The sequence below is a fragment of the Plodia interpunctella genome, chromosome 19 (genome assembly GCF_027563975.2).
Source record: "Plodia interpunctella isolate USDA-ARS_2022_Savannah chromosome 19, ilPloInte3.2, whole genome shotgun sequence".
In the NCBI taxonomy this organism is placed as follows: Eukaryota; Metazoa; Arthropoda; class Insecta; order Lepidoptera; family Pyralidae; genus Plodia; species Plodia interpunctella.
Window position 1 is genome coordinate 7,042,999 of NC_071312.1, and position 24,227 is coordinate 7,067,225.

Sequence of the window (24,227 nt, forward strand, 5' to 3'; positions counted from 1 at the left end):
TGTGCAATTTACTTGCCAAATCGATAACCCTCAATAAATTTATAAGACTTGCTATTTCATCCTCTTACGGTTGGTTATGTACATATTTGTATGGAACCCAAAAAATACAGTCATATTAACATAGCTGAAATCATAACTCGCCCTTATTATGTTCGCATAGAGTTTCATCCAGTGCGACATATAGCTACACAGTACTGGGGGCTTACCAAATCTCTTCTACGCGATCCACTTTACGACCTAAACTGACCTGCATCGCAAATTCGTACCATCGACTTAATTTTTTGTATGAATGCGATTCATTTTAGGTTCCTAAATTGAACTGAGTTGCATTGGAATCGTTCTGTAAAAGTTGAAGGACTGCTGGTTGGAAATACGTAAAAAAGATAACAAAAATTAGATAATTTTCGCGGGATTTGAAAACAGAACGCCGCCGTTCGTGACGTAGACTCGTGCGTTCGGAAATCACGATGTAATCGCCCGAAGTAAATTCCGAAGTAATGCCAAATTCCAGAGTAATGCCGGGGCTACACTGATGCCGAATTTGCGGCTTGCGCGTGCGCGGAATGTGGTAATGATACTTTTAGTTCTGTGCAATTTATTATCTATTATATTTATATGAGCAGAAATAGGTGTCATTTCTAAACGATACAATAGATAACTGGAAATCATAAAAAAGAGTTAGGTACATAGGTATGCGAATTTAAGAAAAAGCGTAACTAATCCATCAAATTATTGAAATAAGCCATGAACTTTTTGACCAATTCAAAACTTCTCTTGAATAATTATATTTAAAATTACCAAATTAAGCCATTATTTGTAGCAATTATAAAATAAAATCCGAATATGAAAAAGTATATCACAATGTTGTGAAATCGCAATTCTATGACGCAAATAAAATCTACTCATAAGAAAACTTCTAGAATGTTAGCAACAGTGTTTATCTATATCCTTTTTATGCTTGCAAAGTTATTTACATAAAATGCGGTACCGTTGACAGACAGACAGACATGAAATGACAAGACTCATGAAAACAACGTTGACTCGTGTGCCTATCTACACAGTAAATACTATTAAAAAGAGCAAGAATAGCTTAAATTTGCAACAGATATATATAGCATTATAAGTGAAAAAATGTAAGTCTAATTAGAAGCAAATTGCTTTGTTTATTCATTCGCAACAAAAACTGCAGAAAAATAGTGGTCGTTAAATATATTCAAAATATTTTAAAGAATAAAAACATTTGTTTTTTTTTTATATGCACCCTCTCGTCTCTGTCCATTTCATGGATTTAGTAAGTACTTCGACGAGTAGTAAATTTCCTCGAATAAAAAAATGTTTTGTCTATTTTTAACCCATAAAAAACGATTCATCGAAAGTTCATCGTCATCACGATGTTTGTATTTTTTTTACAATTTATTTACTTATTTCTACTCATACTAAATGTTTTTTCGGTTGAGAAAACTAATAGTAATTTGATGTGTCTAGGTGTCTACATCTGTCGACAGACAGTTTTTCTGAATCACCCGGGTGTTTAAAATAGACATACATAAATTAAAGTCATTTAAAATAGACTGAACTAAATGTAACTAAATACAGGAGTCCACTTGTCTATGACGAACAGATATTATTTCTAACAGTTTCAGTTGCTACTCCTGCGCAGATTGTAAAAGTCAATTCGATTCAAACGTCTTTATTCACCTTAGGATTGCCACTTATTGACGCAATTCGGTATTATGGACTTTACAAACTGTTACGTCTAAGAAATTATAACAGCATCATTCAATTATTGATTGATTAATAATAACGCTCTTTGACACAATTTCATGCGATTTGGCATGTATTATAAAATGTCACAACATTATATTATGTATATATTTTTATTACAGCTGTTGTATCTACCTAGATAAAGCTGCTATTTTTAAATACTAATAACTTAATTACAAACCAACACTGTTTTCCCTTATTCTCACCATAAATTGCCACATAATCACAGATTTATATGAGACTACAATGGTTATGTTTCACGCAATTCTTTGCACATTAGTTTGGCGTGAGTCACAAGAGGAAGCGGTTTCGGCGGGGTCTATGACCTTTGGTGAACGGCGCGATGGACTCATAAAAGAACGATATCCGTACATGATAATAAGCTCGTAAAGAAGGAATTGATTGAACTACCTAATCAACCTTTACACAAAGGATAAGACAACTATACCTTCTACTAATTTTTCGATGTCTCTTCTCTTAAGGCACTGTATGTATTTTATAATAAAGCTATATTTAACTTAGTTACATATAAGAATTACATAGGTATACATATCTATAATTATCTAAAAGCCCCATATTTTTGCAATGTAGGTATGCATTACATCGCAATACAATTTTGATTAAAATATAAACCATAGAACATCACGCCCCATCTCGTGTGCGATGACGATATTTTATCTATTAAATATAAAAATCTAGGAAATTAAAAATCTATCTATCTAATCCGCTATCGCTCTCAATACAAAACGTGAATTCCAAGGAATTCTAACGAGGGTCGATTCGTGCAAAAATTCACGAAACTATAGTGTTCGTGTGTGCCAAGTGCGAGTCGGCACGTCCGTTATGATGTATCGATGTAGGTGCAATGTCTTCCGAGTTTAAATGTAATGTAACATAATGTCGATAGCTGACTTACGTGTACAATATATATATATATATATATATATATATATATATATATATATATATATATATATATATATATATATATATATATATATAAAATCAAAAGTGATTTTATATATATATATATATATATATATATATATATATATATATATATATATATATATATATATATATATATATATATATATAAAATCAAAAGTGATTTTATATATATATATATATATATATATAAAATCACTCGTACAAACTACGCAATGCATTCGCATCGACACCTGCGTCCGGCGATATTTTGATTTTGTACATGTAAGTAAATTTAATATTTACTTTATTATTTACACAATACATGGTATGGTTGACAAAAAATGCAAGACAACGCGCTGTAGTTATGTTGTAGATTAGGTACCTACTTAACAACAATAAAAGTACTAGTGCAAATGATAGAAAAAAGGTCCGGACTCAGCAATAAATCACAGACGAGCTGGTCGTTCTGTGACGCTGATGATTCTGCCAGCACCATAGATAAAATAAGCTTTTATTTTGTAATGTTTCTTTGTAGTTTATAGCTCGGGTTATTTGTATAGCTCTGTTATGAGACGAAGACAAACTAGCATCCAAATTTGAATTGCTTTTAAACTAAATAATGAGATATAAATTTATCATCATAAGTCACGACCAAATTCCATTTTATGCCAGAACCCAGGGTGAAGTTGGCGCATATGAACAGCAAAAACACCAGGCCAGGGTGTCCAACGCGCGTTGCCGTCTTTGTGACCTAGGGTCTTTTGCTACAGAACTCTGTAATTACACTACAATTGCCTCTCTCACCCTTCAAAGCGGGATACATAAATACTGTTTGACGGCTGAAATTAGATGACTGAGACACATGTCAACCAGTATATAACTAACCTAACACTTAACTAGCAATAACAACGATTGTTATAGATAAAATAAAATTAAAAAGCACGTACTTATTATCAGACGTATGCAAATCGAACGTGAATTCTTAACATTCATTAGAGTCAGTTCATTAGAGAACATTCATTTGAAAAATTCGATCGATTTTTTTCTCATTATTCATCTATTGATCTCAGCATTATCTTAATTCGTATAATTTTCTCAATTTAGGTTTTGTTAGGAAAGTGACCAGCACGTTCCTTACTTAATGTCATTGATTGGTTAAATAATTCAAATTGATCACATTATATGCATTAGAGAAACGAAATACACTTACATAGGTAGACAACGCGTTCTGTTATTCTCAGAAATAGCCATACAAACACGTATGTATGTCTCATTATCATCAAGCAATCATACGATTATCATACACAAGTTAACCACGTTTTTTGTCCGACTTTCCCCGCCAAAAGTGGGTGTACTGCAATAGGTGTGGGTCTCGGGAAGCGATGTAAAGACACTTTTTTGCAGAATAGGAATGTGACTCTGTGTAGCTCTTTACTCACTGGGCCGAGAACACACTGGTTCATAAAGTCTGAATAAAATAGTCATAAAGTTGAAAAAGCACGAAATTGTTTAGAAACCAACGATTTCCGATATGAATTCATGTCATATTCAATTTATTATTTGATGACAATATTAGATGCGACGTTTACGTATCTAAATATTCATTCATACTTCGGAATTCAGAATTCCGACAATATTAAAATGTTATTTATTGCTTTTTAGGGTATTTAAGTTTCATATTTTGAACAATTTAATTACTTGTATAAATATTTGCACACTGAGGGATATATTTTCAAGTTGGACTAATGTTTGATTATATCTACTGTCATAAGCGTGAAAAATTCGAGTATGGCAAAGAATTCTTTACATAATAAGATTTTTATTTCTTTTTGCGAGAATTTTCTTAATCTTCTTCATAGGTACATCGAATTAAAGGGACGCTCCAGTATGATACTAGCCTTACTATTAACATGACGTTTGATGGAAAGCAACGATTAACCCAGAATAAAGCGATCATGGCCGAACGCAAATGCAAGTAGGAGACGAACCAGCCATTTTTATGGAAATACAAAATGGCCAAATGCGATGAGGCGCAAAAATCAAACAAACTTGTACGATTTTGATACTAATACTTCATGAATGCGATAATCTTATATGTCAAACTTTCGCGGCTAAACGTGCTGGACAGATTTTAATTAAATTTGAAAAAAAAACGAGTTAATTACTCAAAATTAAGTTTGTTTGTTTGTAATAATTTTATTGCACGAAAATAAGCACATTAATCAAAATTAATACAAGAAAGATACATTGTACAACGGCGGACTTATCCCATGTAGGGATCTCTTACAGTCAACCGATAGGTTGTTAGATTACACCCGAAGAAAAATACCTTCATATTATATACAAACTTACATTGCATATTAAATAAAAAAAAGTAAAAACTAGCTCATTTTCCAACTTCGATGGTTCTATATTCATCAAATCAAATCCATCTATGTCCAAAATCGTCATATTTTTTTATACCTAAATTTCAATAAGAATTAGGAAATATTTAATTTAAATAGACAGGTGAAATAAAAGGTATGATCTATGTATGAATTACATAAATAAATGTGATAAATTGCTTCTGTCGAAATACATACGTGTTTTGCAATAAGCGACCTTATTGATGAAATGGAATAATATACTCATTGAATACGAATAAATCTAATTACAAACACAATGAAAACTATTTAATTTCATGGTCAATCATTTGGTAGGTTTTGCATGGAAAAGTATCAAACACATACATCCTCACAAACTTTCGCATTTTTATATTAGTAGGATAGGATTCATGTTCGTATCTCAATAATGATGTATAGTGTCTTTGACGTACAGTTGTAACAATAATGCTGTCGTGATAAGTTATTTTGCTAATTGCTAAACTGGTATCAGATTAATTAGGCGACTTGGATAGAATTAAAGAAAGCCTAAACTTTTAGGATTGTGTTACCTACTGCGTGTTAAGCGTGATTGGTGTTAATCAATAACATTGTTTATTTATTAAATGCATTTGAGTATTTATTCACCATGTGGGTGTTGACGAATGATGGCTCATACACAACGTCGTGGGTGTCGTTACCTCATACACCAATGTCAGACATTGTTTTATTATGAAAATACAACTAAATGTACTTTATGATGATTTTATTTCTCATTCTTTTTTTTTGTGAGCCTACGCGGTAATAAATATTTTTGGTTCTTTTTCGGTGTTATTTTTATCAAATATGTGAGTTATATATTTTTGCTTCGTGCTGTAACATTATTTGAAATGATTTCAATTAAGATAAGGTTAGTTTTTAGGAGGTAAAATAAAATATCGAGTTATTGAAACACTAAAGTGAAGGCTGGCAAATTTATTTCCCCGCTTTTAACACTGGTAAAAGAGCTTAGTCCTGGATGAATCTTAACAGTTTGGTGATATTTGTGAAGCAGCTAGCTAGATTGTCAGGCATAAGTATTTATTAGTGGTATATTTGTATTAAAGCTTAAATTTTCGGACCATTCTGGATATATTGTTTTCTATATGTTTTCGAGACACCCACACAAATCACAAATCCCAAATATAACCTCAAAACCACGCCCCATATCATTTAAACAGTGGCTCTGCGTACGTCCTGATATCATATTACTCTAAGTGTCACATTTTTCAACTACGTAAGTATAAATATAATTAAAATTCCAGTGGAAAATTACTAGTATACTGAATTCTAAAATTTACTGAAAGCTATATTGATCTTCAAAGGGAATCGCGCTTTCATGCATTTTTTTGGAACTAAAGTACCTAAAGTACACAACCATCACCCAGTGATGTTATAGTTTAGAATTAACATTTTTTTTCATTCTGTTTTAAATAGGCTCTACTCATACATTTATTCTAAACAATTATATACTTAATGTAAATTAAGCTAAGGACTGACTAATACACTACATACTGTTTAATATACAGCCTCTTTTGACAAACGGTATATCCCAGTTATTCACTCTAATACCATTTATTTACAAGCGAACACTGGAAACGAAGTAATTTAGATTTGAGAGTCTTATTTGTGGCCCACGATATCTTGCTTAGTTTACCGGGGGAATAAAAACATAACTTTATTTGTTATCGGCTCAGATAACGTTATTACAGCGATAGAATCCACAGGATACAACATGTTAATTATTCGAAAGTAGAACTATGCCATTTTCTAAGGATTTAAACAATTTTATGTGTTGTCTTGATCTTTGTGGGGATTCGTGTTTACTATCTTATTGGGTTCAGTAAGGATTTAATTAGCTTTATTTAATGGCTTTGGTGGGTCAACTCTTATATAAAATTTATGTATTTTCTTGTTAACCAATTGACCTGAAATTTGGTGTCTCTGTTTACACAATTTGCAGGCAACCGACGCACAATTTTAATTGCAGCGGCGCGAGGATTCTTACCATTTATATGCTCGATGATCTAAACAATAAATTTACAAAGCATGTAAGCAAAATAAAGAAATAGATTTAAATTAACGAGGAGAGCTGCATCATAAATTAAATAAAATGTTTTAATCAATATTGTTTTTTCTTTTCACATTATCGTGTGTTGTCTAGTTGTCTAGATTTGAGAAATACTAAACATACAAATTCACAAGATTTTTCACGAAAATGTAATTTTTGCCACTGGCTTTCATTATCGTCAGAGAGATCTATTGGCCATAAAACCCCATGACAAAAACCCATGTCCGTGCGTCCATTATATGACTAGTTGAGGAGCTCTCTCGCTGTTAGCCGATCCTGAGTGCATCATCAGGTCATGCTTATCATGATAATACATTGTTATGGAATCTGAAAAATTTCAAACTTAGTATATCTATTTTAAAATTATCATTTCTAGTTTTACCATAACAACATGACCACACCATAATATTTTATGTATGTACCTATTTATGTTTACGCACTTAATATGGCAGGAAAGACATTAAAATATTACATAGAAAGGTTTGAGCAATACGCCGACGCATCTGAAATATGATCATGTACCACAGACTATAACAATTATGTGACAGTTCCTGATGCCATATGGTCTATGCTTGTCTATGCTCCATTCCTGACTGGCTCTGACAAATATGGGCGTGGCGTGGGGTGCAAGTAATGGGATTAGGCAGTTGTCAATACTCTTCTGAAACAAATTTACCTTGTTTGCTTCAACATTGTATTTCAAACATATTTGATAAACGTTGAATAGGTTACCTAAATCAATTAATTACAAATAAACCTAAATAAATTTACATTTTATATTATCCATCCATAATCCATAATGAAACGTTAATTTAAGTAGGTATTTATTTTCTAAATTTATGTTCTCCTAGTCATCTTGGCGTAACCACTAAACATATTATAATAATAGCTGCGCCCCGGGGCTTCGCTCGTGTGGGAATTTCGGGATAAAAACTATGTGTTATGTTATGCCAGGTTATATTCTACCCGTGTAATAAATTTAGTAATAATCCGTCTAGTAGATTTGTGTGAAAGAATAACAAACATACACTTACATACTCATTAACTTTAGCATTTATAATATTAGCTAATGTTATAAATAAAGCTAATTTCATTATGGTTTAGCTCGATTTACCAAAATCTTGTAAAGTAGAGGTAAATCTATTTACCTCTACTTTTATCTCTTTGGTAAATCGAGCCAAACCATAATCAAATTAGCTTTCTTTAAAAGAAAAATCGATACCGCAGATCTGCCATTATTTAGAATGGAACATATTTATTGCACTCATTAGAAGTACTACATACTAATTAAAAGCGTTTAAATATCGCATTTTATTGAAATTAAGCCTAAAATGGTAAATCAAAAAGAAAAAAAGAAAAAAAAAATCGCTTCCGCCTGCCACTGACACACCTGTTTACTAAAAAGGCGAGAGCAGGCTACCTATATGGTCTGTGGCGATATCATAAACTAACAGTGGCGTGCATCTACATCGAGAAATGCAGGAATGCGCGTAAGAGCTACCATAGAGCTTAGAGTTATGTCCCTGACGCTAGGGTTGCCATTTTAGAAAAAGTCTGAATTTTTTTTTATAAAATAAATACGCTTCTAAAGAATTTGTATAAGAAACTGATACTGATCGAAATCAACAAATATATTTATTTATACCAATTTATGATTATGATTTATATATTTATTTTTAAAATTAGGGGACCCCTTTGTCCAGCTTCGGGAAATAAATGACAAGGGAAATAATATTTAGTAAAATTTTTGAAATTTGTAATTTCTCTTCGTACCTATGTATTTTACTCCAATCAAATTCAAAAGCATAAGATAAATTCGTTATTCTTAACTATCTATTATCTATACTATTATTATAAAGAGGTAAGCGTTTGTGAGTTAGTATAAACATTTTGTTTTTATTTTATTTATTTATTTGTACGTTGGAGGCGAGTAATCTCCGAAACTACCGAACCCATTTAAAAAATTATTTCACCATTAGAAAGGTACATTAACCAAGATTGCTATAGGTTATATTTTATCTCAAAATTCCTACGGGAGCGAAGCCCCGGGCAACATCTAGTACTATAATATTATATATTTTTGACACATAATGCTAGTATTCCATAACAGAAGGACAATTATATGGGCTTAATGCTTCTCATTATTTACGCATTATCGATTTTTATTTTACAGCACATACCGTTGGAGCCCAGTCTCCTTTCCTCTCTTCTCCTGCATCTTAAGACTTAGCTTTTTTTTAGGATAAATCTTAGAGGTGGCAACCCTACGGTGTTTGTTTTGTTTCAGCTGTCTATGCCCGCGGAATGATGGTTGCGTAACTGGCTGGTAACATCGGGCCTCGATTGTTAGATGGAGGAGATTTTATTTATCTACCCGCCATTTTGTTTTTATTCTCATTCTCAGATTTAATGCAGAAAGGAAGAGCCGCATGGAAATTTCGCTTGAAGAAATCGTTAAGAGAAGTTAAATAAATTCATATATGACTTTGTTTTTTTTCTGTTAGCATTTTTACGCCAAAATTACGAAACTGTTTCGACGAAAATAGGATATCTTTATACTGAAACTTAGCAAGACCCTTATACCTTTTACGGAAAAATAAATAATTTTATTGATAAAAACTTGATGAAACTATTTTAGCAAACTATTCGCAACAAACAAATATGAACCTCCCTACATCAGAAACCTAACGTCACGACGATCGTTCATTGGCCAACGAATTTTTATGTTCCTGAATCCTGATACAGTATGCTATTTTTTCTACAATTTTTACAGTTTGCCTATAGTGCAAATTGTAAACAATAAATTTGACAGAGGAACAGAAGTGTTTTAGAGAATTAGTAAGGATAATTTCCTTAATTGAAGAAAAATTCTACCTTGTTAGGAAACAAAAATGCAAAATATCGCGCATTATGTAAACTAATGGAAGTGAAACGGAGAAAAACCAAGCAAAACTGAGGGTATTGGTCTAGAAAGTGCCGTGTTATCTGAGATCACAATTACAGAGCACCCCGACGGATAATGATACAGTATAGGCGGGAAAGCGATCGTAGCTGTAGGTGATCTTTACTTGCCGGTGGAAGTGTCGAAGTGGTGTTTGCCATGGTTACGTGTTTGTTCGATGTCCTACCGGAATATCAATACTTTCTTTTGGTTACGTGTGGTCGCAAAAAAGGCTCAAAATTATCACAATTCACTATCTATACTGAGCTTTTTATACAACTGTGTGAAAAAATATGGTCTTCCTGAGTATTTACCGGATTCTGAACTAAGAAGGCAGTAAACACTCGGTTGAGTTGTAGGTGGTTGTAGATTACCTCAGCTGTTACGTTTCAGACACCAGTGTCCGTTTTTCTACATTTTCTTCACTCTCCACGGTCTTCAAATTCAAAATTCAAATTCAAATTCAAATCATTTATTCAGAAATTAGACCTTCACAGGCACTTTTTCTCGTCAATCTTTAAATTTATAGTTATTTCTCACAAGCTAGAAACTACTGGCATTTCGGAACGACCACTGCTGAGAAGAAATGCCGAAAGAAACTCATTTGAACAGTGTTGGTCCCTATCATGCCAGATCGGCTTACCATTATTGTTTCTTACAAAAAAAATTTTTTTTTTTCTTTTCTTTCTAATAGTATATAAAAGTACATAATGTACATAGTCAAAAGGTATATCAAAACAGGTTATGATCGTGATCCGAGTGCTGATTATAATATATATATATATATATATATATATATATATATATATATATATATATATATATATATATATATATATATATATATATATATATATATATATATATATATATATATATATATATATATATATATATATATCGGCATCGGCATCTCTAGTATCTACTATTAAGGCCAAATATATCAACCTAATTGTTAATTCGTGATCTATGCTAGTATACGGAAGCCCAAACAAAGGAGTATCTAATCTACTACAAGAACTAGCACTTTGATTGGGATTATAGCTTGGCTGATTAAGCAGTCGTTTAGACTCCTCACGCAGAAAGGGCCCTATAAAGAGAACTATCCTCATAGAAATTAATAAGGAGGCCGCGTGATACATTGGATCTCAATTTTCACGAGAGACGTGATTCAAATCATGTACGTAATTGAACGGTAATCAATTTTATGACTAGCGTCAATATATCTTAAACATTACCCGTTATTATTTATATAAAGCGACCGAATCCTCCATCACTTATTAAGACTTTATAAATAGAAGCTGAAACGCGACTCACTCTTGAAATTATCTAAAAAACGTCTCACCCTTGGCCATTCTAGACTACACACACAAAAACAATCGATTAAAGTGATCAAAGTGATCTTTACAGATGGACGGACAGACAGACAAGCAGATGGGTAGACAGGCATTAGGACGTCAGGCGGTCGTGATCAGAAGCCTGCTTTCTAAATCCTAAATTGTCCTATTGTGAGCATTTATGGGGTTAGTTAAATATAGAGAATTACTATTAAATTTATAGTCGAAGTAACCAAACGCTCTTTGCTTGTTTTATGCTCTATGTTCAAACACTAGCAATTACCTTAATATTTTTCATGTTTCAGTAGTATAGAATCATATCTGATTCTCACAAATTTAGCCGAGAAGGTACTCTGAGAAGAATATAAGTAATATAAATCACTACGTAGTATAAAACAAAGACGCTTCACGCTATCTGTTCTTATGTATGCTTAGATCTTTGAAACTACGCCACGATGCTGGTTTTTTTAATAGACAGTGTGATTTCTGTGAAAGATTTAGGTGTATAATTTATTATGATTTTACGAGAGCGAAGTCGGGACGGGTCGCTAGTATGGGATAAAACACAGTTTGGGTTAGCCCCAAAGTAAGTTCGAGACTTGTGTTATGTGATACTAACAATGATACTATATTCTAAGAAGATGAATAGTACAGTATACACTTTATCCATTAACTTTTTTTATTTTATTTCTGTAGCAAAAGCATCATACTTTTCTAAGTTACAATCAATCATTCTATACTTAGTGCAACATTAACATGATTACGTTAAGAAAACCGATATTAAATGTAGATGGGGCAATTAAAAAGGGATTAACCGTACTAATAAAGATAAGGCAGCCGCTGTTTAGCACATTAAGTAATTATTTTTAATACCAACTTTCGTAGCAAGTAATTGAAGCAGCGATACAGAAAGCTTGGAGTTATTTTTAGGGGACTGTGGATTGGATGAATGGATTTCCCGTACAAAATTAACAAAAAAATATTCAAAGCGTAAAAACTTCAACATTATTTGAATTAAGACAGTAGAAAAGTAAAATAATGAGTAAGATATAATAAATATTTTTTAAAGATTTAAGAGATTAATTTTTTTTTTCTAGTAAAATATTTTTTACCAAATTTTTCACCAGCTATAATTTTAATATATGCAGTTCCGTTCGAATATACAAAACTAGCGGCCTGGCCCGACTTCGCACCGGATCATTTATATATGTATGAACCTTCAGGAACAAATCGTCCAATTATACCTAATAGTGATGACAACATCGAAATCCGTTGCGTGGAAATAAGAAACAGACAGATGCGTAAAAACAGACAAACACGGAAAAATTAGACTTTGATTTATGCTATGTAGTGATGTATTTCTAAATAGGAGAAAATTTTGGAAAATACATTATGTCGTGTTAACATAGGTATATAGTGTTGGCTCTAACGTTCCTCCAAAGACGTTCGACCATATGCCATATTTAGTATTTGAGATATTAAATTTAAATCAATCATTTTCGTTATATTTAAATCACACAGCTAAACATCTACTTATTAAGTTTAGTCATCAGTGAAGTAATTACGATAGAAGCGCAATTTCCTAAGAGTGTTATATCAGATTTCATTATAGAAATGACATACAATTATATATGAATGAATGCGGAAAATGAGGCACAAGATCAAGGATGTATTAAAGAGGTTAATTAATGCAATTCATGTACGCTTATGAGGCAATTTCTATGATGGAGGCGAAATGCTTAATCATTATTAGAATAGAATAATTATTTGTTAGACAAATTTAAAAAAAACCCGACTTGCAATATTAATTTTGCTACAACTTTTGAACGGCTGTATCGATTTTCATGAAACATGGCTAAGAACGTTCGGGATAAGATCTATCTATGATACAAAAAAATAATTACGAATATCGGTTGATCCGTTTGGGAGCTACGATCCACAGACAGATACACAGACAGACACGTTAAACTTATAACACCGCTCTTTTTGCGTCGGGGGTTAAAAATAAAACTAGTACCTAATGTATATAAAAAAAAAACAAAGATATAAAAAACAAAAACCCACTTTTCATTTAATTTGACATCAATCTCGTATTTATGAAGGTAAATATATATTTTTTCTCAAATAACATCTCACAGTCGCCATCTTGGTTTTTCGTAACTTCACCTTCTAAGAAGTAAGAACAATTGAGCGATCAAAACGATTCTAAGATGTCAGAGAGCGGTGTTTCAAAAAACTCCAAAATTACCTTATCGATTCTTAAAAAGTCGATAACGCTGATTTAGACTCTTGACTTGTAGTATTTGCTTACCATCATGCAACCTGTATGTTATTTTTTTCTATGCTATAAACCCTAATATAGCTCAACCTGGTAATACAAAATTACATTACAGAGAATTCTATAATTTGCAAAAGTGAACCAGATGTGCAATTACCAGTTGCAAAATACAGCCAATTACTGATTCGCGTCGACACGAAGCCTTTCTCCCATCGATAAATCACTCTTATCGCTCGGTGATAAAGTTGGAAATTCTCTGGCGATTTTAAGCGTAATGATCATGATTTTTGACGTGGTATGAAGCCAACGTCGTCATCAAAATGTGTCATTGTTAATATTGATTTAACTTATGCAATCACTCTCTCATCTGAGCGTGCTCCCTGTTTCCTCCTCAGCCGTTGAGCGTCGGAGCCCAGGGTCCGCTTTCCTACTTTTTCTTCTCCACTTCGCACTGTTGTCGGCGTTCCTGGTTGTCAGACCTTTAGCACGCATCACTGACGACATCAAGCCAACATTTCTTTGGTTTCTCCCTTCTGCCAGGGCCAGGCGGGAGCGATATAGTCAAACATTTGTTCCCTACGTAATTTAAAGAAAAGTCAGTCTAGTTTCAATGAATAAATAGTTAGGACATATTATTGTGTATTGAAAACTAATATTTACAGTACAAAATTACTTATTAAATTAACCATAATTTATATCTACAATGTACTTTGCGTTTTTCTGCGCACGTTAAACTTAACGTCAAAGTTGACTGTGAAACCCATGGTGCAAATTGCTATTTTTAAACCAGTTAAAACTAGGTTATGATCATGCAAGTGATGATTTATGTCATCAAAAAGTCCCGTACTCATTCCCTTTAATGGCATATTACATAGTGAGTCATTTATGTTACATTTGCTTTAAATAGAGCCCTTTTGTAATGACATTACATAAGTTGGAATACGAGATGGAGCAGCGAACGACCTAGTTGCGGCTGATGGTGTGAAGTACCGTTGGAAAAACAGTAGAAATCATTCCATGTATTTTCTGATTTCGATTATTTTTATAGATATGGGCATTAACGAAGCGAAGATGCGAGATAAACTTTACTTTTTTATGTGTTTTCAAAATTATTCAGCCATTGAAAACTTATGAATCTACCTACTCAAAATCCAGTTTAAGGTGCTGGTTTAAATTGTAATCCTAAATTATGTACGCCTAAATGCTTTAACAATATTTCTACCAAGTCGGACTGGAGATCGGTAAACCAAACAAATGCAACTTTCGTGTAGATACTCGTAACAGTAAAACAGTTGAATAATATTTTTTATTTACAAAAAAGAATGTAACCTACTTAATAACATTGTAATAATAACTAAAGTACCAACTTATACGTTAACCAGCGAATTCTGCGCTAGGCTAAAGTAGATATTTTTTAAATAGATATTTTTAAAATAGATATGAGCTATGAGAACTTAAAACATTAATGAAAACTGTAAATATTACTATCTCAAATTATTTAGGTAGGTAAGTACTCATGTTAATATAGAGAAGGGGATTTTTTTTTGCAATCCGTACTTAAGTACTGACGTTCCACACCGTTCACAGAGCGACAAAGGACACGCGGTGAACAAATAAGAAGTATTCTGTTTCTGTCTGTCACCGATAGTCTGTGGTCAGTCTTCAATGCTTATTGTTGGTGCCGAAAGTGTTCTATATCAGAGCGGGACGGCTGTATGAGCTGTACTTCACGCTTTGCCTACCTTTCATGGTTAACGCCGCTGCTCTTTTTGGGGTTCCGTACGTAAAGGGTAAATCCGTCTGTCACCTAGATGTCATTAAACATGATCACATTTACACAAGTACGTATTATTCGGCAATAGAATTGTTCTAGAGATTTTCTGCCATTTTGTTTTATTAGATTGTGATCTTTTAAAACAAAATGGCGGAATATCTCACATTAGATCAGATAAGGAATCTGATATCGAATCTAAAGTAGGCTTTTCATAATGCGTGTTGAGAATTATTGAGTAATACAAGTATTATAATATCAGAAACATACTTTGGAAATTGATTGTTGTTTCACAGAGATATTGCTAATATCTATGCAGGTTAAAGAGCTAAGATAATATAGATAGAATAATATGACATAGTTAATATAGATAGAATGGTCCCTTATGTTAACTTAAATATTTAAACTGGGAGTCTAGTATTCTATTAAATGACCCGATTTTTAAAAGGTGAAAAATCTCGATGAATTTGAAATACACAAATAAAAATCTTAGCAATTTCAATAATAAAAGAAATAATTATTCATTCATAACTAATTACATTATAATAATAAAATAAAAATAAAAAAAAAATACCCAAAAAAAAATTAAACTACACTTAACATTTTATTCTTACAACTATATTTGTCACTTCTAACTTCAGTTTTTTTAATCGTTACATAAGACTAAAGAAATTTATTCAACAGTGAAATTACTGATTCAATGTAAACAGAATGATTTATTTGGTGTTTCACCGAATCGAATAGTTCAATTTATCGATTGATCAATGCTCATTAATTAGTTTGACGTCTTGTTTAACAAACGTTGATATTTCACAATAGGTAAGTAGACTAGGCTAGACTATTCATAAGATGTTCTTATTCTTTAAATAAGTAAGTACAGATAAATAAAAAACGTCCGTACGTAAACTACGTCATACTTTTGAGCCACGATTAATTTTTACATAAAACAGACATATTTAAATCTATGGGATACCAAGAATACCATAGATTATTCTATACCATATCAATCAATACCATACCAATAGCGCAAACGCATGTTTGCGCTATTGATCTTCAAAGAACCCGCGTAGATTCCAGTAATACTTAAAGCCAGTATTATCTCAACTTATTTCACAAAAATTTTGGACTTAAAACTACGAAAATACTGCGTGCGAACCCATCTATTTATCCCGTAATTATTCTGGAGACTAACACATGTGTGGAAAATCTTGATTTATTTATCTGACATACCGTGTGAATTTTTTTTTCTATCACAACATGCCAAAAAACTCGACTAGTCTAAACCGTGTTGCTATCCGGACATCCGAATTCACAATATTACATCTCACTGTTACGAAAGGTGATTAATCAAAATTATGCAATTAAACAAATATTGATTATCTTTGCAATTATTTAGAACTTGTGCTAATAGAAATGTCAAAGATAGATTAAAATTAATTCAGAAGTTATTTTTTTAGATATCAAACAAATTACGAGAGTGATATGAGAATGGACAAACGTGTGTAATTATGTTTATCGTTAAATGCAACACTAAGTATTAAGTTGTTCCTGACTTCGCTCTCGGCTTGTCATCTATATGGTTCATACTATACCTTTACTATTTCTTTCTTCGTCTATAACTATTTCTTTTTCAAAATTTCAAGGTTATTTTTCGCTGAACCCAGGCTTCATGGTGTCTCGACCCCGGGAACATATGAAGACGATTGAGACGCATATATTTCTACTTAAAATAAGACATAAAATTACCGGATTAAAATATTACAAAATCGGGTCTAATTACGTTGAAACCCGATCAGTCGTGCGGTGACCGCCGAGCGCGACGGACGTAACTGAGACCGCGCCTCGAAAGTAGATTTCCTTTCACGTTACAATTTTATAGGCACAGATTTCTAGTTTACTTTCCTTACAACTAATCTAGTGGCAATGATATTTGAATTATGTAATGAGAAAACTATTTTTTGGTATTTTTAATATTGTTGCTACGAAAGAAGAAATAAAGAATATCTCAGATGATTATTGATAGTTTGATTCGGGGTCGGTAAGAAAATGAATGAAAAAAATATATACCGTTGTAGCCAAGCACGAAAAACATAACATATCTCCAAATAAAAAGATTCTGTTATAAACTTATATAACATTGCTTCTAAATTTAAGACACCAAATAATGAAATTTAAATCAAATCAAATCAAATCAAAATTCATTTATTCGTGAAAACAGGTACAATGGCTCGATAAAAATGTTAATATAACAGAACTCTGTTTTCTGCCTGGCAGGCGTACATAATCTTGTCAATATTAGTACCTATTAAATCTAGAAAACATTATTTAAAATAAAATTAAATCAAAATTAAATCATAGAAATGTCAGTCAGAATAATTAAATATATAATAGCTAATTAAATTAATAAAGATTACAATTTGTCACTCATAAAATGATTAAGATTATAATAACATTTCTGAACTAACAAATCGTGGAGGCTTCTTTTGAAACTACCCACATCTATGGTCAATTGTAGCGATTTCGGCAATTTATTATATATTAAAGGGGCTTTGCCAAATACACTATTGCTCATTAGTTTTGTTTTACATGCATATTGAATAACTTTGGTACAATGACGCGCGCTGGTGTGATGTGAAAACAAATGTTTGTTTGTGTGTACAAAAAGAGCACATTCGAAAATATATATGCAGGGCAGGGTAAGCAACTTATGCTTTTTAAAATATGGTACACATGAGTCAGTTGGTTTTAAATAGAAAATAGATCTAATGCAACGTTTCTGGGCTTTTAATATCATTTCTTTGTCAGTTGAGTTCCCCCAAAATATGACTCCATATTTTAATGATGACACTACATACGCATGATATGCTGTTAGAACAGTATTTATATTTACAATTTTTTGTAGTCTTGAGAGTGCATATGAGTATTGATTTAACCGTTTGCGTAAGTAATCTAGATGCGTCTTCCATTTTAGTTTATTGTCAATATATAAACCTAAAAATTTATTGACCTCTGTTTCGGTAATAGTTTGGTCCAAGAATGTAATGTCAAGTTTGGAATTTTCATTATGTCTTTAAATTTCGAAATTGAAGAAACTGGCTTGTTTTATCCCAATCATACATAGATATATCTAGATACAGACACACTACACGCGCTGCATATACTATGCAGTATACGAGGAGCGAATGACATCGATATTGAGTTACGGCTGACGCCAGTCTCTGAATGCTACTACCTACCAATGAGCATTTTTATATAATTCATACGAAGATAACATTGAGTTGACACGGTGCTCACAATGAAATTCAGATGTTACTTATACAGCTAATGTGAATCTCGTTTTTATCATATCATATGACGCGGCGTAGAGAAGCTAAAAGTTTCGAAACCCGATAGCCATGTATATCGTGATCATCTAAGAAAAGAATTTGCCAATTTATATAGTCTTCTCCCAAATTTAATTTGACAATCTGCATAGGAGGAGAAGCTATTTGAGAAGATATTCTATGATTTTGATCAGAATAGTCTTTTTTATTACAAAAATTGTGGTAGGCCAAAACTAAATGGAAAATGTATGTTTCTAATTCTTTTTCATTATTCATGTTACTATTAATTCTTTTCTCTTAGTTTTTACTAATATGAACTAAATACATGCTGAATTAATTATTATATTATAAAGTGATTTCGTTGATTGCAATTCATTAGATGCAATTGTACCAAGAGCGATACTTATGTATATGTGTAAAACACAATTCACATCTACACCAACAACTTATCTAAAATTAAACATAGAAACCTCTACACCTAACAACTTATCTAATTTGAAAAGGTTAGAACATACAAACGATTTCTATTTTGTAAATATTTTCAACAAGTTACTTAAGGGCTCAAAGTGATTGTGTGGTTACATAATTTATAACATTCTGTACATAGTTGCGAACAAATTACAGTTGAGAAATAATGTAAGATTGCTGTATCGGCCAACTTGTAATTACGTTTTATTTGTTAATTCGTTACGTTTAGTCCAGATTCGAGTATAATGATTGATCGGTACTATTAAAACGGCAAATTGTTTCATATTATTATATTGAGATCAATTTACGGTAGATATTACTAAGTAGGTTATATAGATTCGTTTCTTATGATTATGACTATCAGTATAGAAATGCAGGCTTTCAACTGAGAATAGATCATCGACAAACTATTTGGTTGATGGGTCTGGTTTTCGTATGATTTATATTCACTTTTTAGAAAGCTTTGTGAAGAGACCTGCGCAGTTCCTCACTGTTTAGTTTACTCTAATAACTCTAACTCTGTAATAAGAGAGTAGCCTGCATAAGTTAATTCTTCGAGGTTTTTTTTTTATGAAGCGAACAAGTCGCTCTGAAATTCGTAAGACATCAAAAATGCAACACCTTCATATTTATGTTTTCACTTCTGCCGGCACTCCCGGAGTGCAACCAGTTTTTTTTTTACTTCAATAAAGTATCAGTACTGACCGTTCCTCCAGCATCTCGTTGAAGGTTTTGGACTTGCCGCGTGGCTGGCTGGGCTCGTTCTCCATGCGACGCACCTCCACGCAACGTTCTATGATGTGCTCCACGCGCTTCCGACGCGACGACTTCCAGTTGTCCAGGTTCTGCAAGTGGAACATCAGGTTTATTTACTGCAGTGTTGAAGTGCTGGATATGATTGGGTTGAACAGGGCTTGTGTCCCCTGATATAGTATCTGAATGCCTATATGGAACAGATAGCGATAAAAATTGTGTTTCACAAGTGCTGGGTAGGATTAACTGGAAAATCACTTTAGGTAGATTTATCTGTTAGAATATAATATGATAGGTATTAGCGGTAAATCTGGCTGTAATTAGGTATAATCCTTTAAATCAAACGTCAATAAAACACACATGAAAGAGAAATTCTATGTATTTCGTCTTGCAGTTATAGAACCAAAAATATATCAGATTTTATCTGCCTTGATTATGTGATGATCTGAAGATTTTATACTTGATTTTATTTTAGCAACTTGTTCAACCAAAAATATTTAACGTCAAAGTGCAGGACCTTGAATGCACTCATGCAAAAAACATGGCAATCAACTGATTGGCGCCACGCTGGGTGTAACACGAAAACGTGACAATACTACATTTTTTTGCCTAACATACAATGTTAGCAATTGTACAAATAGTTCATTGAATTCCTGCATTTCACATTACACATGCACATAATTCTATTACGCGGCAATAAATACGAATTAAGTAAAAAATAACTGTTTTGGAAAAGACTGTGAGGAAACCTGCTGCACATCAGCTGACTAGAGTTTGTTTCTTTTAGTGTCGTATGAACATTCAAGGATACTCTAAACACCCCAAGTGGCGTGTGGATCCGCCCTAGAATAGGCCCACTCCATATCCTCCTATGGATGACAAACGAGACGACGTAATACAGTTTTGGTAGTTGATAAGCAAGAAATAGTATTCCCACGGAGAATTGGCTTCCGACTGTCGGCTATAGAGGCACAGTCGACTCTTCAAAGCGTAAGAATTTTTGCTGAAGTTATCTAAATTTTAGATCTAAACATAAAGTTTTGAAGTGAAACATTACGTAAAAATATTTAAAGAAATCGAAAACATTTCAAATATAGTGAAAAATGAGCGATTAACATAGATTTTTATCGCGTATTTTTGCATCATCGATACCAAGCAGACTATTAATCTATCTGTCTAGATCCTCACTTAAAATGTCCATAAAATTCGCAATACTTATGGAGGATGGCGTGCGCGTGATTGCGTGATTTCTGTCAAGTTTTTTTCTCCAATTTCGCTGGACGGTGTTTACTATTTAAACGGCGTAATCTTGTTTGGTACAAGTGGAAAATAGCTACAATGCTATATATATAAGGCTGCTTCATCCGGATTATTCATACTATGCGTAATAATATTATAATTGCGACGTACGTCTATCTGTCACGCTTTCACGGCTAAACCGCTGAACTTTGTCTGCATGTCTGTCAAGTGTTCCACGGCTAAACTAGTGGGCCAAATTTTATGAGATATTATTTTTTTGTTGAGATATAGTTAGTAGATTTATATTATATTATAACAAAAAGTCTTGCAGTTATATATATTATATTATAACAAAAAGTCTTGCAGTTTTTCGTGTGTATTATTGCTAACACTGGTGGCAGACTTTTTTCAAGTCGCCTAAAAGCATCTGACACGAATTTTACCAAAAGGTAACAACAATAAAATACAATACAGAAGTCAACATCTTGAACCACAAAAAAACAGTCCAGAGTATACTCTAACTGGCCGCAAGTTGTTCCTAAGTTGTGAGGATTGCACAATACCAATGGTTAAGCACTGCAATCTAGGTAATAACTGTTAATGCTACTGCACCATTGGAATCTGACATGCTAATGTCTGGCGCTCAACATTCCATACTGAAATTAAGAAAAAATAGTAAATAAAGTTGAATACCACAGATTAGTATACCGATTTTTTTAAATTGAGATTTTTTTGTAATTTCTCATCAATAGAGATTTTTTGAGGGTCGAGATTTTTTTCTTTATTCGAGACAAGAAATATTAATCGCAGATGTATTTCTTGACGTTTTTTCTATAACATATATTCTATGTATATCTGTATTTTTTATTTAACTTTTTATTTAAAAACATGTAAAAGACGGAGTTAAGTTAAGGGCTTTTTGTACCAGTCGTCTAAGGGTTTAGTTGCACCAGAAGTTGACTGGTGCAACAAAATTGCATACTTTGGATTTTTCTGCGAAGGTTATGTATAGATAACGTCAAAGTTGACTGAAATTTGTACGGTTAATAACTGACTGTTTCACTAGTGTAGATTTTTAACACAAAATCATATCATGCGTCTTCGACAGAACACTAGAAGTTTAGTCAAAAATAAACCAAACTTCTAGGAACATCTGAAACACAATGGCCAACAGCTACAACTTAAAGTCATATTGATTGGAAACAAAAAAGTTAAAATCCATTTATCGATTTTTTATACAAACAAAAAAACAAGGAGGAAACAGCATTTCTGCGGCTTCCCAGTTTCCGGTAGATCGAAAGAGACGGAATGAATACTAACAAATGATCGGAGAGTTTAAAAAGTAAAGACGCACTGTAGCTAACAAAGGTTTAAAGAACCATTCAAACCATCCAAAGAAATTGGTTGCGATGATCGTTCACAGTCATGTAAATTTATGTTTGAGTACAGCCGACAGCACACCTATGCAAATTTATTGTAAATTGTCCAAAATTGCTGCGATATAGAGGCCCATGAAGGGTACCTTGACTTGTGGTTGACTGTCAAAGTCAAGACATTTATTCATAAATTAACCTTGACTGGCACAATTTCACGTCAAATTTTAAATTTTATAGTATTTCCCAAAAAAACTACTAACTGGCATTTCAGAACGACCACTGCTGATAAGAAATGCCGAAAAAAAACTCATTTAACGTAGACCTTGCGAACCGGTGCAAATGTGCCGGCCAAACAATTTTTCATCTATTGTCTCGATTCTCAGCAATCTACGGGTTAAACAGTGTTGGTGCCTATCATGATTGAAGGGATACTAGTACATACAGACAGTACATAGATAGAATATAAACTGCTCATAAAGTATTTTTTATCTAGAAATTCCCACGGGGGTGTAATCGTGGGGCGCAACTACTACCATATAAAAATATTACGTAAAATAAAACATAGCTAATAAGACTATCAAGAATATTTTTTTGTTAATTCGCATTAAACTATGCTAAAAACAGATTGAAAGTTGAAGGCTTGAATATAAGGTTGTGACTGGACTGTATTTATAAGGCGCTGAGTTTGTAGATTAGAATTTATTCTTTGGACAATGGTGCGTAAAAGATGTAAGTTAATATAAGACGGCGAGCGACGGAAGTCCGTCGCGGCGCCTCCCTTCCTTGTGTTGCCAGGCTTCGGTCGCAACAACTGGTAGTAATTATAATTATATCAATAATTAATAACTACTACTAATAATTAATACTAATTACAACAATTACATAATGTGGTATGCAAAATAGTAGAATCAATTAGTAATGTATATGAGTTAAAAGTGAAGTAAATATTCTTTTGTGTTTTCTTTTGTGCTATATTTAAATTTAATGAATTCGTTAATGAATATTCAATGAAGACTCATAAAAGATACATAAATTAAATGCATGAATTAAAAGAAACAGTCTATTTTTAATTTAGAAACAGGTCCTATAGTCCTTATATATATATTATATTATATATATAGGTCCTTTTTGTCTTGTTTTTTTAAGTTTTAAATAAGTATTTAAGGTATCAACATTTTGGAATTTTCCATTCCTATCACGACCATTTCTATCATATCTAATGTCTACTGTCTTAACCTTTGCAAACTTATAATATTTTTTAAGTTACAAATTGCAATTATTTTAAGATTGTTACTATATATTCCCTGGGCTCCGTCTTTATCTTTTTCACACGCCAATAAAACCAGAGATGTTACTGTGATAAGTTATAGGAGCTGCTAGGAATTTTGTTATTTGTTTTTGTCCCCGTGTTTGGCTTCCTTTTGACGGTGGTGTGTCAAAGTGAAATTACTATTGTCACTGACTAACTCGTTTACTTTGAAGGTCACTAATCAAACAATGATGAACAGTAGATTCATAAATTGATTTTGTAAGTAAATATATTTTAGATCTTGGACTTGGATGGACTTGTAATCTAT

At 32.5% G+C, this 24,227-nt stretch overlaps 1 protein-coding gene across 5 annotated transcripts in view; it reads right to left on the reverse strand.

Annotated features, from left to right (window-relative positions):
- smash (smallish) overlaps positions 1 to 24,227 on the reverse strand; it is a 149,817-nt gene that overhangs the window by 14,842 nt on the left and 110,748 nt on the right. For all 5 annotated transcript variants that reach the window (XM_053759923.2, XM_053759925.2, XM_053759924.2 and 2 more), the window contains one exon: positions 19,988 to 20,127. In XM_053759923.2, coding sequence (XP_053615898.1) covers positions 19,988 to 20,127 — 140 coding nt within the window. The remainder of the gene's footprint in view (positions 1 to 19,987; positions 20,128 to 24,227) is intronic.